Here is a 16,860-nt window from a genome sequence, read left to right as displayed (position 1 = left end):
GTAAAGATCTTATTTAATCATGTCCTCTAATTCAGCATCAACAGTTGAAGCTATAATGTTACGGTGCGTTTATATACATTTTAATATCATTTGCTTTGGGATTTTTGAATTTTGAACTTGTAGCACCAGTTTGTCTGACAGGGTTTAATCATCAACTTGCAATTATTTCTGTAGCATAATTTATTTTACATCATATTATTAGACAGAGAATTCCTAGACCAGTAATTGGATTTGTTCACTTACTGTGAACAAAGTAAACAGTGTAGAATGAGACCATTTTGCCTTGAGATGAGGAACAGCTTTTTCACTTACTCTATTAATTGTCAGAAAACTTGATCATTGAGTATATCTAAGGGATGGATCTATAAAAGTCTAGACATTACATGTATGAAGGGATATGTGGATAGCTTGGAAAAACACCCAAAGGTAAATGATGAACTGTGATCTAGTAGGATGACAGAAGGCTCAAGGTCCCAAATGACCTCCTCCTTTTCCTATTCCCTTCATCCCTAAAAGTGAGTTGAAGGTGAGATTTCATGACGGTGCTGTGCCAGACTGTGATTTCACCAAACGCCTGAGGAGTCCACACTATAGCCTGTGTTCCATTTTTGGCCCTTGAATTGAACAATTCTAGCCATTAAGCTGAAACAACTCAGCTCAGTTTAAGCTGATAATTTATATTTCTTTTTGTAGGCCCATTTAAGGTTACTTGAGGGATTATTCTGGGGAATCCAAGATGGAGGACATGAAAAGGTTTTGGCTGTAACAGGTTGCTCCTTTTTTGAGGTATTTTAGGAGTTGGAGGGGAGTTCCTTGAATTCCAGGAGCAGCAATTACAGTTTCATATGCTGTTGTAGTGTTTTGGAACTTTGAAGAAAGAAAAATCCAAAACAAGAGGAGTTTTAAAAGGAAGAGGGATAGAGAAAGGCAGCACATGGTGAGAGAGGGAGAGAGAGATCAGCACAGAAAAAGTGAATATTTTTAAGTGTGGCCTTACAGTAAGTCTGTATTAGTGAGTAGAAAGGGTTCTTTCTTGATTATATGTTTTATTAAGATATGTATCTTCATTAAACTTAAAAATATAAGCCATAAGTATTAAGTTAGTTTTTTGGAGAGGAATAAGAGTGTGATTTTTGGGTCTGCAGATTAAAAGCAGCAAAAATAGCCTTTAGTAGAGCGATGTGCTCTTCAGATGTGGGAGTTTACGTGGTACTGAGGATTATACCTGCAATAAATGCCGTTGGTTGTGAACCCTATCAGATCAAATGGATCAGTTAGAGGCAATGAGGAATTTACAAGAGCAAGGGGATGTGATGAATGGCAGTTACATATAGGAAGGGAGAAAATTTGTGGATACAGTCACATAGTTGGGTTAACTCTGGGAAAGGTAAGACAGGTAGGCAGGTAGTGCAGGAGTCTTCTGTGGCTATACCAATTTCAAACAAGTAAGCTGTTTTAAAAAATGTAGGGGGTGATGGATTTTCTGGGGAATGTAGCACGAATAGCCAATGTTTCTGATATCGAGACTAGCCCTATTGCAATGAGGGCTACGTCGGTTTCCAAAAGATCAATTGTGTTAGGAGACTATGTAGTCAGAGACAAACAAATGTTTCTGTGGCCAGCAGCGAAAAATCAGAATGGTGTGCTGCCTCCCTGGGCCAGGATCAAGGATGTCTCAGAGGGTGCAGAATGTTCGCAAGGGGAAGAGGGACTAGCAGGAGGTCATTGTACACATTGGAACCAATGACACAGGAAGGCAAAAAGATGAAATTCTGAAGGGAGAATATTGAGAGTTAGGCATGAATTTAAAAAGGAGGTCCTTGAGAATAGTAATATCTGGATTACTCCCAGTGCTGCGAGCTAGTGAGGATAGAGCAGATGAATGCATGGCTGAGGAGCTGGTGTATGGGAGAAGGATTCACATTTTTGGATAATTGGAACCTCTTCTGGGGCAGAAATGACCCGTAAAAGAAGGACGGATTGCAGCGAAATTGGAAGGGGACTAATATACTGGCAGGAGATCTGCTAGAGCTGCTCAGGAGGATTTAAACTAGCAAGGTGGGGGAAGTGGGGCACAGGGAGATAGTGAGGAAAGTGATCAATCTGAGACAGGTACAGTTGAGAAAGGAAGCAAGTCAAACAGTCAGGATAGACGGGGACAAAGCAGAAAACAAGGTAGGACTGATAAATTAAACTGTATTTATTTCAATGCAAGGGGCCTAACAGGGAAGGCAGATGAACTCAGGACATAGTTAGGAACATGGAACTCAATATCATAGCAATTACAGAAATGTGGCTCAGGGATGGACAGGACTGGCGGCTTAATGTTTCAGGATACAAATGCTATAGGAAGAATAGAAAGGGAGGCAAGAGAGAGGGGGAGTGGTGTTTTTGATAAGGAATAGCATTACGGCTGTACTGAGGGAGGATATTCCTGGAAATACATCCAGGAAAGTTATTTGAGTTGAACTCAGAAATAAGAAAGGGATGATCACCTTATTGGGATTGTATTATAGACCCCCTAATAGTCAGAGGGAAATTAAAACACAAATTTGTAAGGTGATCTCAGTTATCTGTAACAATAATAGGGTGGTTATGGTAAATGATTTTAACTTTCCAAACAGACTGGGATAGCCACAATGTTAAGGGTTTAGATGGAGAAGAATTTGTTAAGTATGCACAAGAAAATTTTCTGATTCAGTACGTGGATATACCTACGAGAGAAAGTACAAAACTTGACCTACGCTTGGGAAATAAGGCAGGGCAGGTGACTGAGGTGTCAGTGGGGGAGCACTTTAATAGATCATAATTCTATTAGATTTAAAGTAGTGATGGAAAAGGACAGACCAGATCTAACAGTTGAAGTTCTAAATTGGAGAAAGGCCAATTTCGACAGTATTAGGCAAGAACTTTCAAAAGCTTATTGGGGGTAGATGTTCGCAGGTGGCTGGAAAATGGGAAGCCTTCAGAAATGAGATGAGAGACTAGAGACTCCTGTTAGGAAAGGCTGGTAGTTATAGGGAATGCTGGATGATTAAAAAAAATTGAGGGTTTGATTAAGAAAAAGAAAGAAGTGTATGTCAGGTATAGGCAAGATAGATCGAATGAATCGTGAGAAGAGTATAAAGGCAATAGGAGTATACTTAAGAGAGCAATCAGGAGGACAATTCAGGGATATGAGATTGCTTTGGCAAATAGAATTAAGTAGAATCCAAAGTATTTTTATAAATACATTAAGAACAAAAGGTTAACCAGGGAGAGCATAGAGCCCTTCAAAGATCAGCAAGGTGGCCTTTTTGTGAAGTCGCACGAGATGGGAGAGATACTAAACAAGTATGTTGCATCAGTATTACTGTGGAAAAGGACATGATAAAATATAGAATGTAGGGAAATAGATGGTGACATCTTGAAAAATGTCCATATTACAGAGGAGGAAGTGCTGGATGCCTTGAAACGCATAAAAGTGGATAAATCTCCAGGACTAGATCAGGTGTGCCCTAGAACTCTGGGCAGCTAGGGAAGTGATTGTTGGGCCTCTTGCTGAAATACTGGTATCATCGATAGTCATAGGTGAGGTGCTGGAAGACTAGAGGTTAGCTAACTTGGTGCCACTGTTGAAGAAGGGTGGTAAAGACAAGCCAGGGAACTACAGACCACTGAACCTGACGTTGGTGGTGGGCAAGTTGTTGGAGGGAATCCTGAGAGACAAAATTAACATGTATTTGGAAAGGCAAGGACTGATTAGGGATAATCAACATGGCTTTGTGCGTGGGAAATCAAATCTCACCAACTTGATTGAGTTTTTTGAAGAAGTAACAAAGAGGATTGATGAGGGCAGAGTGGTGGATGTGATATGTTCAGTAAGGCGTTCAATAAAGTTCCCCATGGGAGACTGGTTAGCAAGGTTAGATCTCATGGAATACAGGGAGAACTAGCCATTTGGAATCAGAACTGGCTCAAAAGGTGGAAGACAGAGGGTGGTGGTGGAGGGTTGTTTTCCAGACTGGAGGCCTGTGACCAGTGGAGTGCTACAAGGATCGGTGCTGGGTCCACTACTTTTCGTCATTCATATAAATGATTTGGATGTAAGCATAAGAGGTATAGTTAGTAAGTTTGCAGATGACACCAAAATTGGAGGTGTAGTGGACAGCGAAGTAGGTTACCTCAGATTACAACGGGATCTTGATCAGATGGGCCAATGGGCTGAGAAGTGGCAGATGGAGTTTAATTCAGATAAATACAAGGTGCTACATTTTGGGAAAGCAAATCTTAGTAAGACTTATACACTTAATGGTAAGGACCTCGGGAGTATTGCTGAACAAAGAGACCTTGGAGTGCAGGTTCATAGCTCCTTGAAAGTGGAGTCACAGGTAGATAGGATAGTAAAGGCGGCTTTTGGTATGCTTTCCTTTATTGGTCAGAGTGTTGAGAGGTCATGTTGCTGCTGTACAGGACATTGGTTAGACCACTATTGGAATAGTGTGTGTAATTCTGGTCTCCTTGCTATCGGAAGGATGTTGTGAAACTTGAAAGGGTTCAGAAAAGATTTACAAAGATGTTGCCAAGGTTGGAGGATTTGAGCTATAGAGAGAGGTTGAATAGGCTGGAGCTGTTTTCACTGGAGCGTCAGAGGCAGAGGGTTGACCTTACGGAGGTTTATAAAATCATGAGGGGCATGGAGAGGATAAATAGGCAAAGTCTCTGGGGCAACTTGTTCATGCAGAGAGTGGTACATGTATGGAATGAGCTGCCAGAGGAAGTGGTGGAGGCTAGTATAACTACAACATTTAAAAGGCATCTGGACGGGTGTATGAATAGGAAGGATTTGGAGGGATATGGGCCGAGCGCTGGCAAATGGGACTAGATTGGGTTGGGATATCTGGTCGGCATGGATGAGTTGGACGAAAGGATCTGTTTCCGTGCTATACATCTCTATGACTCTATTCACTCATTGGAAATAACACAATCTGCTGAATTAGCAGTTTGAGAGAAATGTTGATTAGTGGGAAATGTGTGGCTATCTCCCACTGCTCAAAAGCATGAGGGTTCACTGCAATCTCAAACTAATGTTTTGCATAAAATTGACTTTGCTATCAACACGCTCAGATTTACCTATTTTGACACGAATTCCATTCATATGAGATTTTTTCCGGCTGACACTAGATAGTAGAATATTCTGTGGTTTCAGATCCCGATGGATTATCCCTTTGTTGTGAAGTATTCGCATAGCGGCTGCAATCTGCTGAAGAAAGACTCTAATGGTGTCTTCACTAAGTGTCCCTTTAGCTATTCAAAACAAAGGATTAGTTATTTCAAAATCTGAGAAAAAAACCAGGTCCTCGTTAAAAGCACTACATTGCAGGTTTAAGTGGCCCATTATAATACAAAAACCAAAGCCATGGAAGAGCACACAACATAAATGTATCTGGATATTCATGCTCTTCTAAAGTCTCTGAAACCAGAGACACTATGTGACTGCAGTGCAATTCTATATCTGTGGACAGTTTACTAGATTTTTGAAAAAGAACCAATGTCTCAGATGTGGTGGAAAGCAAATTCAAACAGAATGCTGAAAACATGGAGGACAAGCCGCATCTGTATAAACCATCATTGGTGATTCGGGTACATCGCCACAATGGACCTGACGAAGCTTCCACATCTGAACTTAATATTTCCTCTGCACTTTTCACAAATGCCGTTTGGTCTGCTCAGTATTTCCTGTATTCAACTCACAATGTTGTAACCTGTCCATTCGAAATAAGAACTACATAATTATTACTATGCAGGAGGAGGCTAATCGGCCCGTCATCGCTGCAATAATTCTGAGCATTTTAATTCAGTGCCAATTTCCTGCCTTTCCCCCCACCCCCCTCCCCGAGATCCTGCACATTGTTTGTATTTGAGTAACCATCACACGCTTTTTTGCGCGCCTCCATTGAATCTGCCTCCAACACACTTCCAGGTAGTGTGTTCCATCCTTTAATGACTGGCTGTGTGAAAAAGTTTTTTTAAAATCCCATTTACTGCTTTTGTAAATTACTTCAAATCTGTGCCCTCTTGTTCTTGATCCTTTTACAGTTTTCCCTACCTACTCTGGCTAGATCCATCATTTTAGAAACTTCTATCAAAGCCCCTCTTAGCCTTGTTCTCTACAAGGAAAATAGACCCAACATCTCTAATCTATCCTCGTAACTATATTTCTCATCTCTGGAACCATTCTTGTAAACCTGGCTTGCACTTTCCCCAATGTGTTCACATCGTTCCTGAAGTGTGGCACCTAGAACTGCACACAATATTCTTGTTGATGTTCAACTAATGTTTTATAGTGATTCCTTGCTCTTGTACGTAATGCTCATTTGGACAGCCAGTGCCAACAAAAAGGGGTCCTTTTGCACCACAATATTTCCGAGCTTCTGTGAACACTTCTATGATAGACTCATCATGTATCAGGAGATCACTATTCCAATACTAACACGTGATCAAACCTTTTTCTAAGTGCAATCTCAGAATTAACTATAAAGAAAGTGCAAGATACACCCAATGAAGACAATGTTATTTTCAAAATTTGGAGAAATGGGAAGTCATGAATTACCCTTAAATTTTATTTCCACCAAAATGGAATTTCAAGAATAAATTTATACTGGATATTTTCTAATCAACCTGTTTAGAGATGTTACTGTGCAGCTCTGGAGTAGGAGGGTTTGAGCCTGGGCCCATGGTTGAGAGGTAGGGTCGCTATCACTGCACAAGAGCCTCTGTAAATATACCCATTTCTCCCATATTGTGTTGCTAACTTAGAATTTAATCAACTGAAATTCGAAAGCAGTTTCTCAAATTGCTTTGAGTTATTGAGATTATATATCAATGAAACAATTATTGTTAAATGATAATGCAACATGTATTTTCAAGAGTATTTAACTTTTCCTTCAACTCCTTAAATTCCTGATTTTCCAGAGCTGTTTTGCTATAGTCTCAATTTAATCTACAGGTACCATGCTCTATCTGCCGTCTGTCATATAATGGAAAGTAAACTACGTAGTATGATAACAGCAAAACAAATGGCTATGCAAAATATATATGGACACACACTAAACATTAGAATGAATGTTCTGGATTAGTGGTGCTGGAAGAGCACAGCAGTTCAGGCAGCATCCAAGGAGCTTTGAAAGCGACGTTTCGGGCAAAAGCCCTTCATCAGGAATAAAGGCAGTGAGCCTGAAGCGTGGAGAGATAAGCTAGAGGAGGGTGGGGGTGGGGAGAAAGTAGCATAAATGTGTGCATGTTTAAATTGATCAAAATGCCTAACTTGAATTGTAAGCTCTATATACTTGAAACTTCACTGAATCCGGATAACAATGGAGTGACAAAGAGGAGGCATCTCTCAAACAAAGTTAAAATACAGGTTAAAAACGGGAAACTGGAACCTGAACAGAATTCTTGTGTGCAGACAGCTACAAAAAGTTACTGATACCTCACATTATCAAATTCTCAATTTACAACTCCAAAATCTCAAAATAAAAGTAGATGTATTGAAGTAGGAAAATGGTGAATTTACCTTTTTGTATTGAAGTCAGCAATTGCCCTTGCAGAGTTTTGAACATTAAGCCTAAACTCATTTCAACTGTATTAGAGAACATTGTAACTTACCTTGCAGATAATCTGCCAGGTCACCTCCATTGCAATACTATGGAATAGAAGGATAAAAAAAAGCATAATACTTCCAAACTTAAAATTAAAATACTAGGTATATCTGACAGTGTAAAACAAGTATTTTGTTGAAGGAAGTAATTTTCTTCTGGATCTCTCTCTCACACATCCAACCAAGAAAACAAATGAGACCACTCACCAAATTCACTGACCAGAATTACTTAGCCAGGAGTTGACTCAAAGCGTTGCAACTGACATAATTTTAAAACATTTATGCTGCTTCCAAGTCTTTTGGTCTGAAGAGATAGCTTAATTGTGTGCAAAAATAAGTGTACTTCCTCAAAGATATGAAAGATGCTGGATCAAAGTTGAATGCAGACCAAAGCTATACCTCCAAATTACCCTGATAAATATAGTAATGTTGGATTGCTTGATTTAAGTACTTTTATTTGGAAAACAATTAAAGCTTAAAACAGCAACTCTGGATTTAAAAAAAGCACTATGCAATTACACTGAATGTCAATGTAATAAGTATTACAGCAGTGTAAATACTGACAGAATCTTATCAAGTTTTTGGTTATTTGGATAATAAAGTAAAAAGCCAAATTAAGAGTACCAAAAAACTTAAAATGTGCAGTTTGTAGTACTGTGTACGGTCAGTCACATAACTTTCTCAAAAATCTGCCTAAACGTGTACAGCCCAAATGCAGTTCCACAGAGACCGAGAACAGCCAAGAAAGGTCAGAAAGTATCTTTAAATCATTTTGCATTGCATAGGTTTAGGGTGAGAGGGGAAAGATTTAAAAGGGACCTAAGGGACAACTTTTTCACGGAGAGGGTGGTACATTTACGGAATGAACTGCCAGTGGAAGTGGTAGAGACTGGTACAATTACAACATTTAAAAGGCACCTGGCCTGTATATGAATAGGAAGGGATTAGAGGGATATGGGCCAAATGCTGGCTAATGGGACTAGATTAATTTAGGATATCTAGTCGGCATGGACAATTTGGACTGAAGAGACTTCCACACTATACATCCCTGACTCTCTATGCCATATTCATGTTAAAATTCAGTTATTACATGAGATCCATTTCGTCAGTTCCTTTCATTTTTTGCATGACATCGTTTGTGTAATTGATCATAAAATGAAATCTGCCTGATAACTTCAAGCTGCTGTGTGCTCAGCTGTACCACTTAGCTAAAATTTGGTGATCACACCAATATAAGCTCTTAGCTGGATAACCAGAACAAAGATCCCAATAAACATACCCAACTATCCTTATAGTCAAATCATTTCATGTCGAGAGAGATAACTTTACAGTTATCAACATTACAGACTATAGAATATAACTAACTATTAAAATGCAAATACTCTTATTCCATCAGATTTTCTGATATTCCATGTCACGTCAGAATAATAAATAAAATATTACTTAAGCTTACCTCCATCACCAAATGAACAGAGGTTGGAGTCTCCTGGAATGGAAAAACAAAACTTATTCATTTACTTCAGTTAGGCAGTTTGAAAGCAATTTCTGAAGGGATAAAACAGAGTGACTTGTCCAGCAGCACACTGCACAGAAATGCATACTACCGAAAAATAACTTATTTCAGAAATGAAGATAGTTGCATATTCTTTGAGCTAATTCTGCAAGTACTTCGAAGGAATAATTAAGCACATTTTGGCATCAATGGTATTAAGCTCAGTGTTAGAACATAGAACATTACAGCGCACTACAGGCCCTTCAGCCCTTGATGTTGTGCCGACCTGTAGAACCAATCTGAAGCCCATCGAACCTACACTTTTCCATTCTCATCCATTTTAAATGCCCTTAATGTTGGCGAGTCTACTACTGTTGCAGGCAGGTTGCTGCACGCCCTTACTACTTGGAGTAAAGAACCTACCTCTGACATCTGTCCTGTATCTATCACCATGGAGTTGGTCCGAGGGCTCTGAGGTGTACATCTCTATGTCTCTAACCCAATTAAAATTATCAATACAGACTGCAGACTATTACTACCAAGATCACTCAATCCTCAAAAATGGTAGGATTTGAAGTTAGAAACAAAATACTATTTAGCTAAAATGGTCTCCTCGGACAAAAAGAATACCAATATTCTAAACAGCATTTGAAAAACCCAAAGAACAACCATGGTCACAAACACCGATTACCAAAATATGGTTTTTGCAATTATTATGCCCACCAGCAACTACTCAAATCTTGCCATTTTGGTCAATACTAACTCCATTAGTCTGTAACTAAACCCAGATAGCAGTGCGGACAGGCGGGAGATATTATAAATTTGGGATTTTACCATGGAATGGTATAATATTCCAATTTCAACCAGGTCACCAGGATGGGCACCAAGGAGGACAAACAAACTTATAATGAGACAATTGCACTGTCCTCATGACTGTTCAATAAAATCTTGTTTCTGGACACAGGTGAATATGATACAACAGAGTGTGCGGATACTTTCATGTTCAAGTCTCTCATTTAGCCACAGCCAAATTCACTGTAGACAATTTGAATACCTGCATTTGCACATGACTCCTCTTCTATCCTCAGGTAAAATTTGCTTTTCAAATAACAAATTCATTTAAATTCACAGAACTCAAATCTGCATCATATATAGTATACATAACTTGGCTTTGTTGTAAAATTAAATCGTACTCTTTACATTTTTGATATCAAGTGCAGATTCTTTCCAGATCACAAGCATAAATGGCATAATGCCTCACACTGCAAAGAAGGCAATTACCAACAACAGCTGACAACCATCTATAAATATCATCCCAACAGTATGCAGCCACGTGATTAGTCAGATGGCAGATTGCACAGAGCTCTCCCAAGGCTGAAGCAGAATCCATTCATGGCAATTTCTTGCATACAGTTCATCCATTGTTGATTGTATATTTATCTGCTTAAAGTCGGTCTCTCAATTTTATTCCCACTCACACAATGCCAATAGATACATAATTATCAAAATGAAGAAAGACAAATCAACATGGTTAAAATAGTACAAAAAACAAGGTTCCTTTGCAAAACCAAGAGATCTTAATCATACAGCAGATGGACAGAACAGAAGCCCAGAAAATGGAGTTACTGGCATGAAGGAAGATGACTGTCGCTGCAGGCCAGGACATTGCTGGAGTCCCAACGAAATGGCCTCAATCAGACTATCGCTGCTGAAAATGTGTTGCTGGAAAAGCGCAGCAGGTCAGGCAGCATCCAAGGAACAGGAGAATCGACATTTCGGGCACAAGCCCTTCTTCAGCAGCAGCATCCACACCGACCCTCCAAAGAGCAACCCACCCAGACACTAACACTACGGGCAATTTAGCGTGGCCAATTCACCTAACCTGCACATCTTTGGACTGTGGGAGGAAACCGGAGCATCCGGAGGAAACCCAAGCAGACACGGGGAAAATGTGCAAACTCCACACAGTCGCCCGAGGCGGGAATTGAACCCGGGTCTCTGGCGCTGTAAGGCAGCAGTGCTAACCACTGCGCCACCGTGCTGCCCGTCTCGCAATGAAGTGAAGCAAAACATAGCAATCTGCTACAGGACCTTACCAGCCTCAGCTTGGATGCTGAAAATTAATAGGCAACAAGTGTGTCTCACACGCAGCAGGTAATAATAGGAGCATACAACCAACTAAATGAAGCAGCTTCCCAGTCATTTTTCCACAAACTTCAATGGAATCACCATTCAAAAATCCTCAAAGATCAAAATCTCAGTGTTGCCAGTGATCACAAGTTTCAAGTGGACCAGTCTAGTGCTATGGCTGCAGTATGGTGGGGAGGTTCTGGGTTGTCAGTGACAAGTAGCTCACTATTAGCCTTCTGAACTGAACTTATCAGGAACATGAAAAAGATTTACTAATCACCTGAATGGGCACAGCTGAAAAACATGAGTAATTCAATTCTGTTCAGTACAAAGCAATAAACCAGATTAGCTACATGTCATTTGACTCAGTATCAACCTTCCTCTATCAATGGCATACTCTGGTTGCAGTATATATGGGTTATAGTACGCAATGCACCAACTCATCAAGGTCATCTCTCCCCTATGACCTCAGCCACTGAAAAGGACAAAAGTAAGACTGTGAAAAGTTAAAAATCACAACAGCAGGTTATAGTCCAACAGGTTTAATTGGAAGCACTGGCTTTCGTAAAGCTGCTCCTTCATCAGGTGGCTGTGGAGGACACAATTGTAAGACACAGAATTTATAGCAAAAGTTTACAGTGTGATGTAACTGAAATTATACATTAAAAAATACCTTGATTGTTTGTTAAGTCTTTCATCTGTTAGAATGGCCATGTTAGTTTCACTTCTTTCATATGTAAATCACAAAACTTTTTTTTAAAAAGTTACATTCTCAGGTTAACTTTCTCAATTGGTGTCAGCCCAGATAATGTGTTGAAGGTGTTCGCCCCCTGTGTGCTATTGTCTGTGCCATAATGTTTAGACTGATTCTAATCTAAAAAATTAGTTAACAGAGTCTTAGATGGATTCATGCAGTTTTAAGTACAATGCATCTCTGAAAGTACAAATTCACCCCACAAACGCGTGTGTGTGTGTGTGTGTGTGTGTGTGTGTGTGTGTGTGTCTGTCTGTCTGTCTGGGGTGGGGGGTTTGAGAGTGTCTATGAGAGTGTGTATATGTGTGTGAGTGTGTAAAAGGGTCTAAGTCCTGTGTGAGTGTGGGAGTGTGTGTGTCAGGAGGAGTATGAGTGAGTGTGTGTAGGAGTGTCTGTGTGTGTGTGTATAGTTTGTGATTTACATGTGAAGAAGTCAAACTAACATGATCACTCTAACAGATGAGAGACTTAAACAAACAATCAAGGTATTTTTCAATGTACAATTTCAGTTACATCACACTGTAAACTCTTGCTATAAATTCTGTGTCTTACAATCGTGTTCTCCATAGTCACCTGAGGAAGGAGCGGCACTCCAAAAGCTCGTGCTTCCAATTAAACATGTGGGACTATAATCTGGTGTTGTGTGATTTTTAACTTTGTACACCCCAGTCCAACACCAGCACCTCCAAATCAAGACTGTGAAAGGAAGACTACGATGCTTGCTATAATTGCACACCATCCTGACTTGGACACATACTGCCATTCTTTCTTAGGTGCTGGTTCAATATCTTGAATTTCCTTGTCTAATACTTCTGTGAAAATGGATGATGACAGCTGCCAGAGAATGCAGTCCACCTCTTTCTTAACTTGCAATGAACAATAAATGCTGTCTTGCTAGCTTGATAACAATTCTGCATTTTAACATTTGCACTGATCACCTAAAGAAAAATCAGTATTCGCAACAAGACTGTTCATTTCTCGAAACAATCACCTCCACATGCGCTTGAACAAACTCCTCGGAAACCCTTCGTCATACTGGTCATCTCTGGACTTCATTTCACTATTAGTCCGACTAACCTTGCCTCATCCATATGTCATAAAATTTTCCAACCTATTCAAAATCCAGCTGCCTGTATCTCATCCTGCTGTAACCATGCCCATTTTTATACTTATTCTCTATGACCTTTCATAGGCTTGCTCCTCAAAATTTAAAATTCTCATCAGTATGTTCCTTTCCTAACTTTGGATAAACTCCACTGGACAGAGATTCCTGCATTCTTGAGCTTCTGATCCTGTTGTGGGGTTCTTTGTATCAGAAAATGAGGTGATCAAACGAAAAAATGTGCCACAAAACTCTATTATAACAAATGCTGCATGGAGTTGGGCATTTTTTAAAGACATAATAATACCCTATAAAACAGAAACAAAATGCTATCACATCTTCTTTGGCTAAGCATCCATAAGGTTTGGTCGATGGTTTAAATTATGGACATCCAACCTGTTCCCAAACTTCTGTCTAAAACCCATGAGTCAGCTGCCAGGTAGTCTACATATTACTGCCCAGAATACTAAATCCATAGTTTTCCTCCTTCTTTCCCTGTACCATCTCTCCAACAGGGTCACTGATATTTATGGCCTTGACAATGAGCCTTTTTTTAAAAAGCACTATTTGATACAAAACCATTATGAAAATCTGTATGGCATGATCAGTATGTATGTCATCCACTCAAAGTTTTCAACTACGTCAACTGTATGGGAGTTAATCAACAGCCCCTGGAAATAATTTCTCAGATTGCCAAACATATTTGCAATACTGCACAACATAAACATTAGAGAGTGTCATCCAACTACTTCAGAGTCAACTGGTTTCCTGTTTTCCTTCAATTCTGTTGGTGGATTTTTTTTCCCCTCACTCTCCAAAAACACTGACTATATACACTTCTAAACTTACCAACTCTCTTCCACATCATCTAAGCAGCCCTCTTTATGACAGCACTTTAATACATTGCTGACAAAGTTTTCCAATTAGAACAGAGAGGGGCAAAAACTAGGGCTTCTTCAGTCATTTGTAGCCCAGGAGTACAAGAATTTATTTTCATAGCATTCCCTGGTCAGCAGATGCTATTTTCATCAGATATTACGTGGGAGCACTTAGAGACAAACTGCACGGAAACAGACCCTTCGGTCCAACTTGTCCATGCCAACTTATTTAGTTTCTCATGGACTGTTTATAAAAGACATGCATTTCTATTTAAAGCTTTTCATGACAACTGGACATATCCAAGCCCAAAAAGTATTTCTGAAGTGGTTAAGGTGACAGGGGAAAGATTTAAAAGGGACCCGAATGCTTTTCATGCAGAGGGTGATGCATGTATGGAATAAGCTGCCAGAGGAAGCGGTGGAGGCTGGTACAATTACAATATTTGAAAACATCTGGATGGGTACATAAATAGGATGGGATTAGGGGGATCTGGGCCAAATACTGGCAAATGGGACTAGATTACTTAAGGATATCGATCAGCATAGATGCGTTGTTTCCATGCTGGACCTCTCTATGACTAAGTGCAGTAACAGCTGTAATATGGGAAACTGTGCACAATTTGTACACCAAGTTTCCACATATGCAATGTCAATTACAATTTCTTTTGCAACATTGTGCTAATTAATTTGCCCCTCAATCAATATACATAACCTTTCTGGTTTCTTTGAATAACGAAACAATATCTTTTATGCCCACCTGAGGTATTGCTTTGATGTCACATCCAAATGACAGCACCATAAACTGTGTGCCGCATTCCTTCAATAATGCACTCAAGTATCAATCTTTTTATGTTCAGGCCCTGGAGTGGGATGTGACCTGAAACCTTGTGATTTGGAAGCGAGACAGCCACCAACTAAACGGTGGTTGGAAAGTGAGCAGTAGAAAATGCGGACAGAATCCAAGTGCTGGAAGAAATCTCGCATTTACTACATCGATGCCTAACATCAACCTGCAAACTGCCTTAGGACCAGGACATATCGAGAGAAATTATCCAATTAATACAGAAGAATGTGGAAAAGATGAAATGAACAAGCAAAATAGCGAACATTTTTTTAAAAAGTTATGATCATGTCTGGAAATGAATTATTCCTTCTGGCTTAGCTCTTGGTTTGCAAACAGCTTTAATTCCATATCTAGCCTATGTGGGCAGGTAGTGCAGTGTAGTCTGTTTGTAGCTTTTGTTTTTGTAACAATGTTAAAAGTTAAATTCACAAATGCCACCGGTGTTGCAATTTACTTCTATTCACATACCACTAAAACCAATCATGAACATTGCACTCCGTTTTTATCTTTCATCCTTTTAGATTTCTGTGGCTAAGTGAGCAATTACAAGCGCAATATACCTTGTGAAAAGCTCCATTTCAGAAATTTAATAATCACACAAGTAGTTAGTAGCAGCTTTTCTCATTGAGGGTATCAGGACAGTGCCTGTGGCCATACAGTGAACTAAATGAAGCAAAAACAGCACTGGCAAATTACAGCTTGAAATATATTCACAGCATTTTGGAATCATAATGAAAACCAATGAGTTTTAAAGAGCAATTCTTGAGAGACAAAATAGTTCAGAATTATCTCTGACTTAAGCTGCTATGTCTGTCAGATTTGATCCATCTGTTCATTTGCCTTTTAAAATGCATTGCAAAGACATACAAAACAAATTGCTCTCTAACAGGTCAACATTGTTTATTTTGTTTTCATACAATTAATATCTATATTAGAAAGTTAGTCTGCCATTTAAATACTGAAAGGCCCTTTTGAAAATGCTGATTCAACTGGAAATACATTTGGCCTAAATCTTAAGATGCGGGTCAGAATCTCTAGTGCCGACTCAAATCAGGCAAAGGTTTACCTACTTAACTGTGTAAAGTGTTTTGGGTCCAATGTTTACAATGTATGTTAGTGACTTGGGAGGAAGGAAGAGAATGTCCTGCAGCCAAACTTACAGATGACACAAAAGTGATTGGAAAGGCAGGTTGCGAGCAAACGACTAGCAGTTTACAGAGTTATTCATAGGTTACGTAAGTGGGCAACAAGTTAGCAAATGAAGTATAATGCTGACAAATGTGAAATTGTTCATTTTGAAAGGGAGAACAAAAGAACAGAATATTATTTAAATGGAGAAAAACTGCAGAAAGCTGCAACACAAATGGCCTTGGGGGTATTAGCACAAGAAACACAGAAAGCTAGAACACATTAAGGCAGCTAATGAATGTTGGCCCTTATTTCAAGGAGGTAGGAGTATAAGAGTACTGCAACTGTACAAGGAGCAGGAGAGACCACATCTGGAGTACTAAGAGCAGTTTTTGCCCCTTATTCAAGGAAAGATATTACTTCATTGGAGGTAGTTAACAGGAAGTTCACTAGGATAATCCCTGGTATGGAGGGATTGTCTTATGAGCAAAGGCTAAGCAGATTGGGGCTCTACTTGTTGGACTTTAAAAGAGAGGTGATCTCACTGCAATATATAGGATTCTTAAAGGGATTGACAGAGTAAATGGGAAAAGGATGTTTCCACTCATTGGAGTGGCTTGGAGCAGAGGGCAGAGTCTCAGAATCAATGAGTGCCAATTTAAGACTGAGATGAGCAGGAATTCCTTCTCTCAGAGGGTTGAGTGTCTTTGGAACTCCTTGCCAGAGAGAGCTGTGGAGGCAGAGTCCTTGTGTAGACTTAAGGCAGAGATAGATTCTCATCAGTAGGGGAATCAAGGTTTATAGGAAGAAAACAGGGAAGTGGACATGAAGAATGTCAGATCAGCTGGTAATCCTATTGAATGGCAGAGCAGGTCATACGGCCTACTCCGGTT

At 39.6% G+C, this 16,860-nt stretch overlaps 1 protein-coding gene across 8 annotated transcripts in view; it reads right to left on the bottom strand.

Moving 5' to 3' along the window:
- ulk2 (unc-51 like autophagy activating kinase 2) overlaps positions 1 to 16,860 on the bottom strand; it is a 117,538-nt gene that overhangs the window by 61,342 nt on the left and 39,336 nt on the right. For all 8 annotated transcript variants that reach the window (XM_087977231.1, XM_087977236.1, XM_087977235.1 and 5 more), the window contains exons 4-6: positions 9,093 to 9,125; positions 7,648 to 7,684; positions 5,113 to 5,286 (exon numbers count right to left, since the gene is read on the bottom strand). In XM_087977231.1, the coding sequence (XP_087833357.1) occupies positions 5,113 to 5,286; positions 7,648 to 7,684; positions 9,093 to 9,125 (244 nt within the window). The remainder of the gene's footprint in view (positions 1 to 5,112; positions 5,287 to 7,647; positions 7,685 to 9,092; positions 9,126 to 16,860) is intronic.

Source organism: Chiloscyllium plagiosum, unplaced genomic scaffold (genome assembly GCF_037043375.1).
Source record: "Chiloscyllium plagiosum isolate Xiang-an unplaced genomic scaffold, Cpla_swu_hap1 HiC_scaffold_31, whole genome shotgun sequence".
Classification (NCBI taxonomy): Eukaryota; Metazoa; Chordata; class Chondrichthyes; order Orectolobiformes; family Hemiscylliidae; genus Chiloscyllium; species Chiloscyllium plagiosum.
The sequence above is the reverse complement of the archived record's forward strand: the minus strand, read 5'-3'. Positions and strand labels throughout refer to the sequence as shown.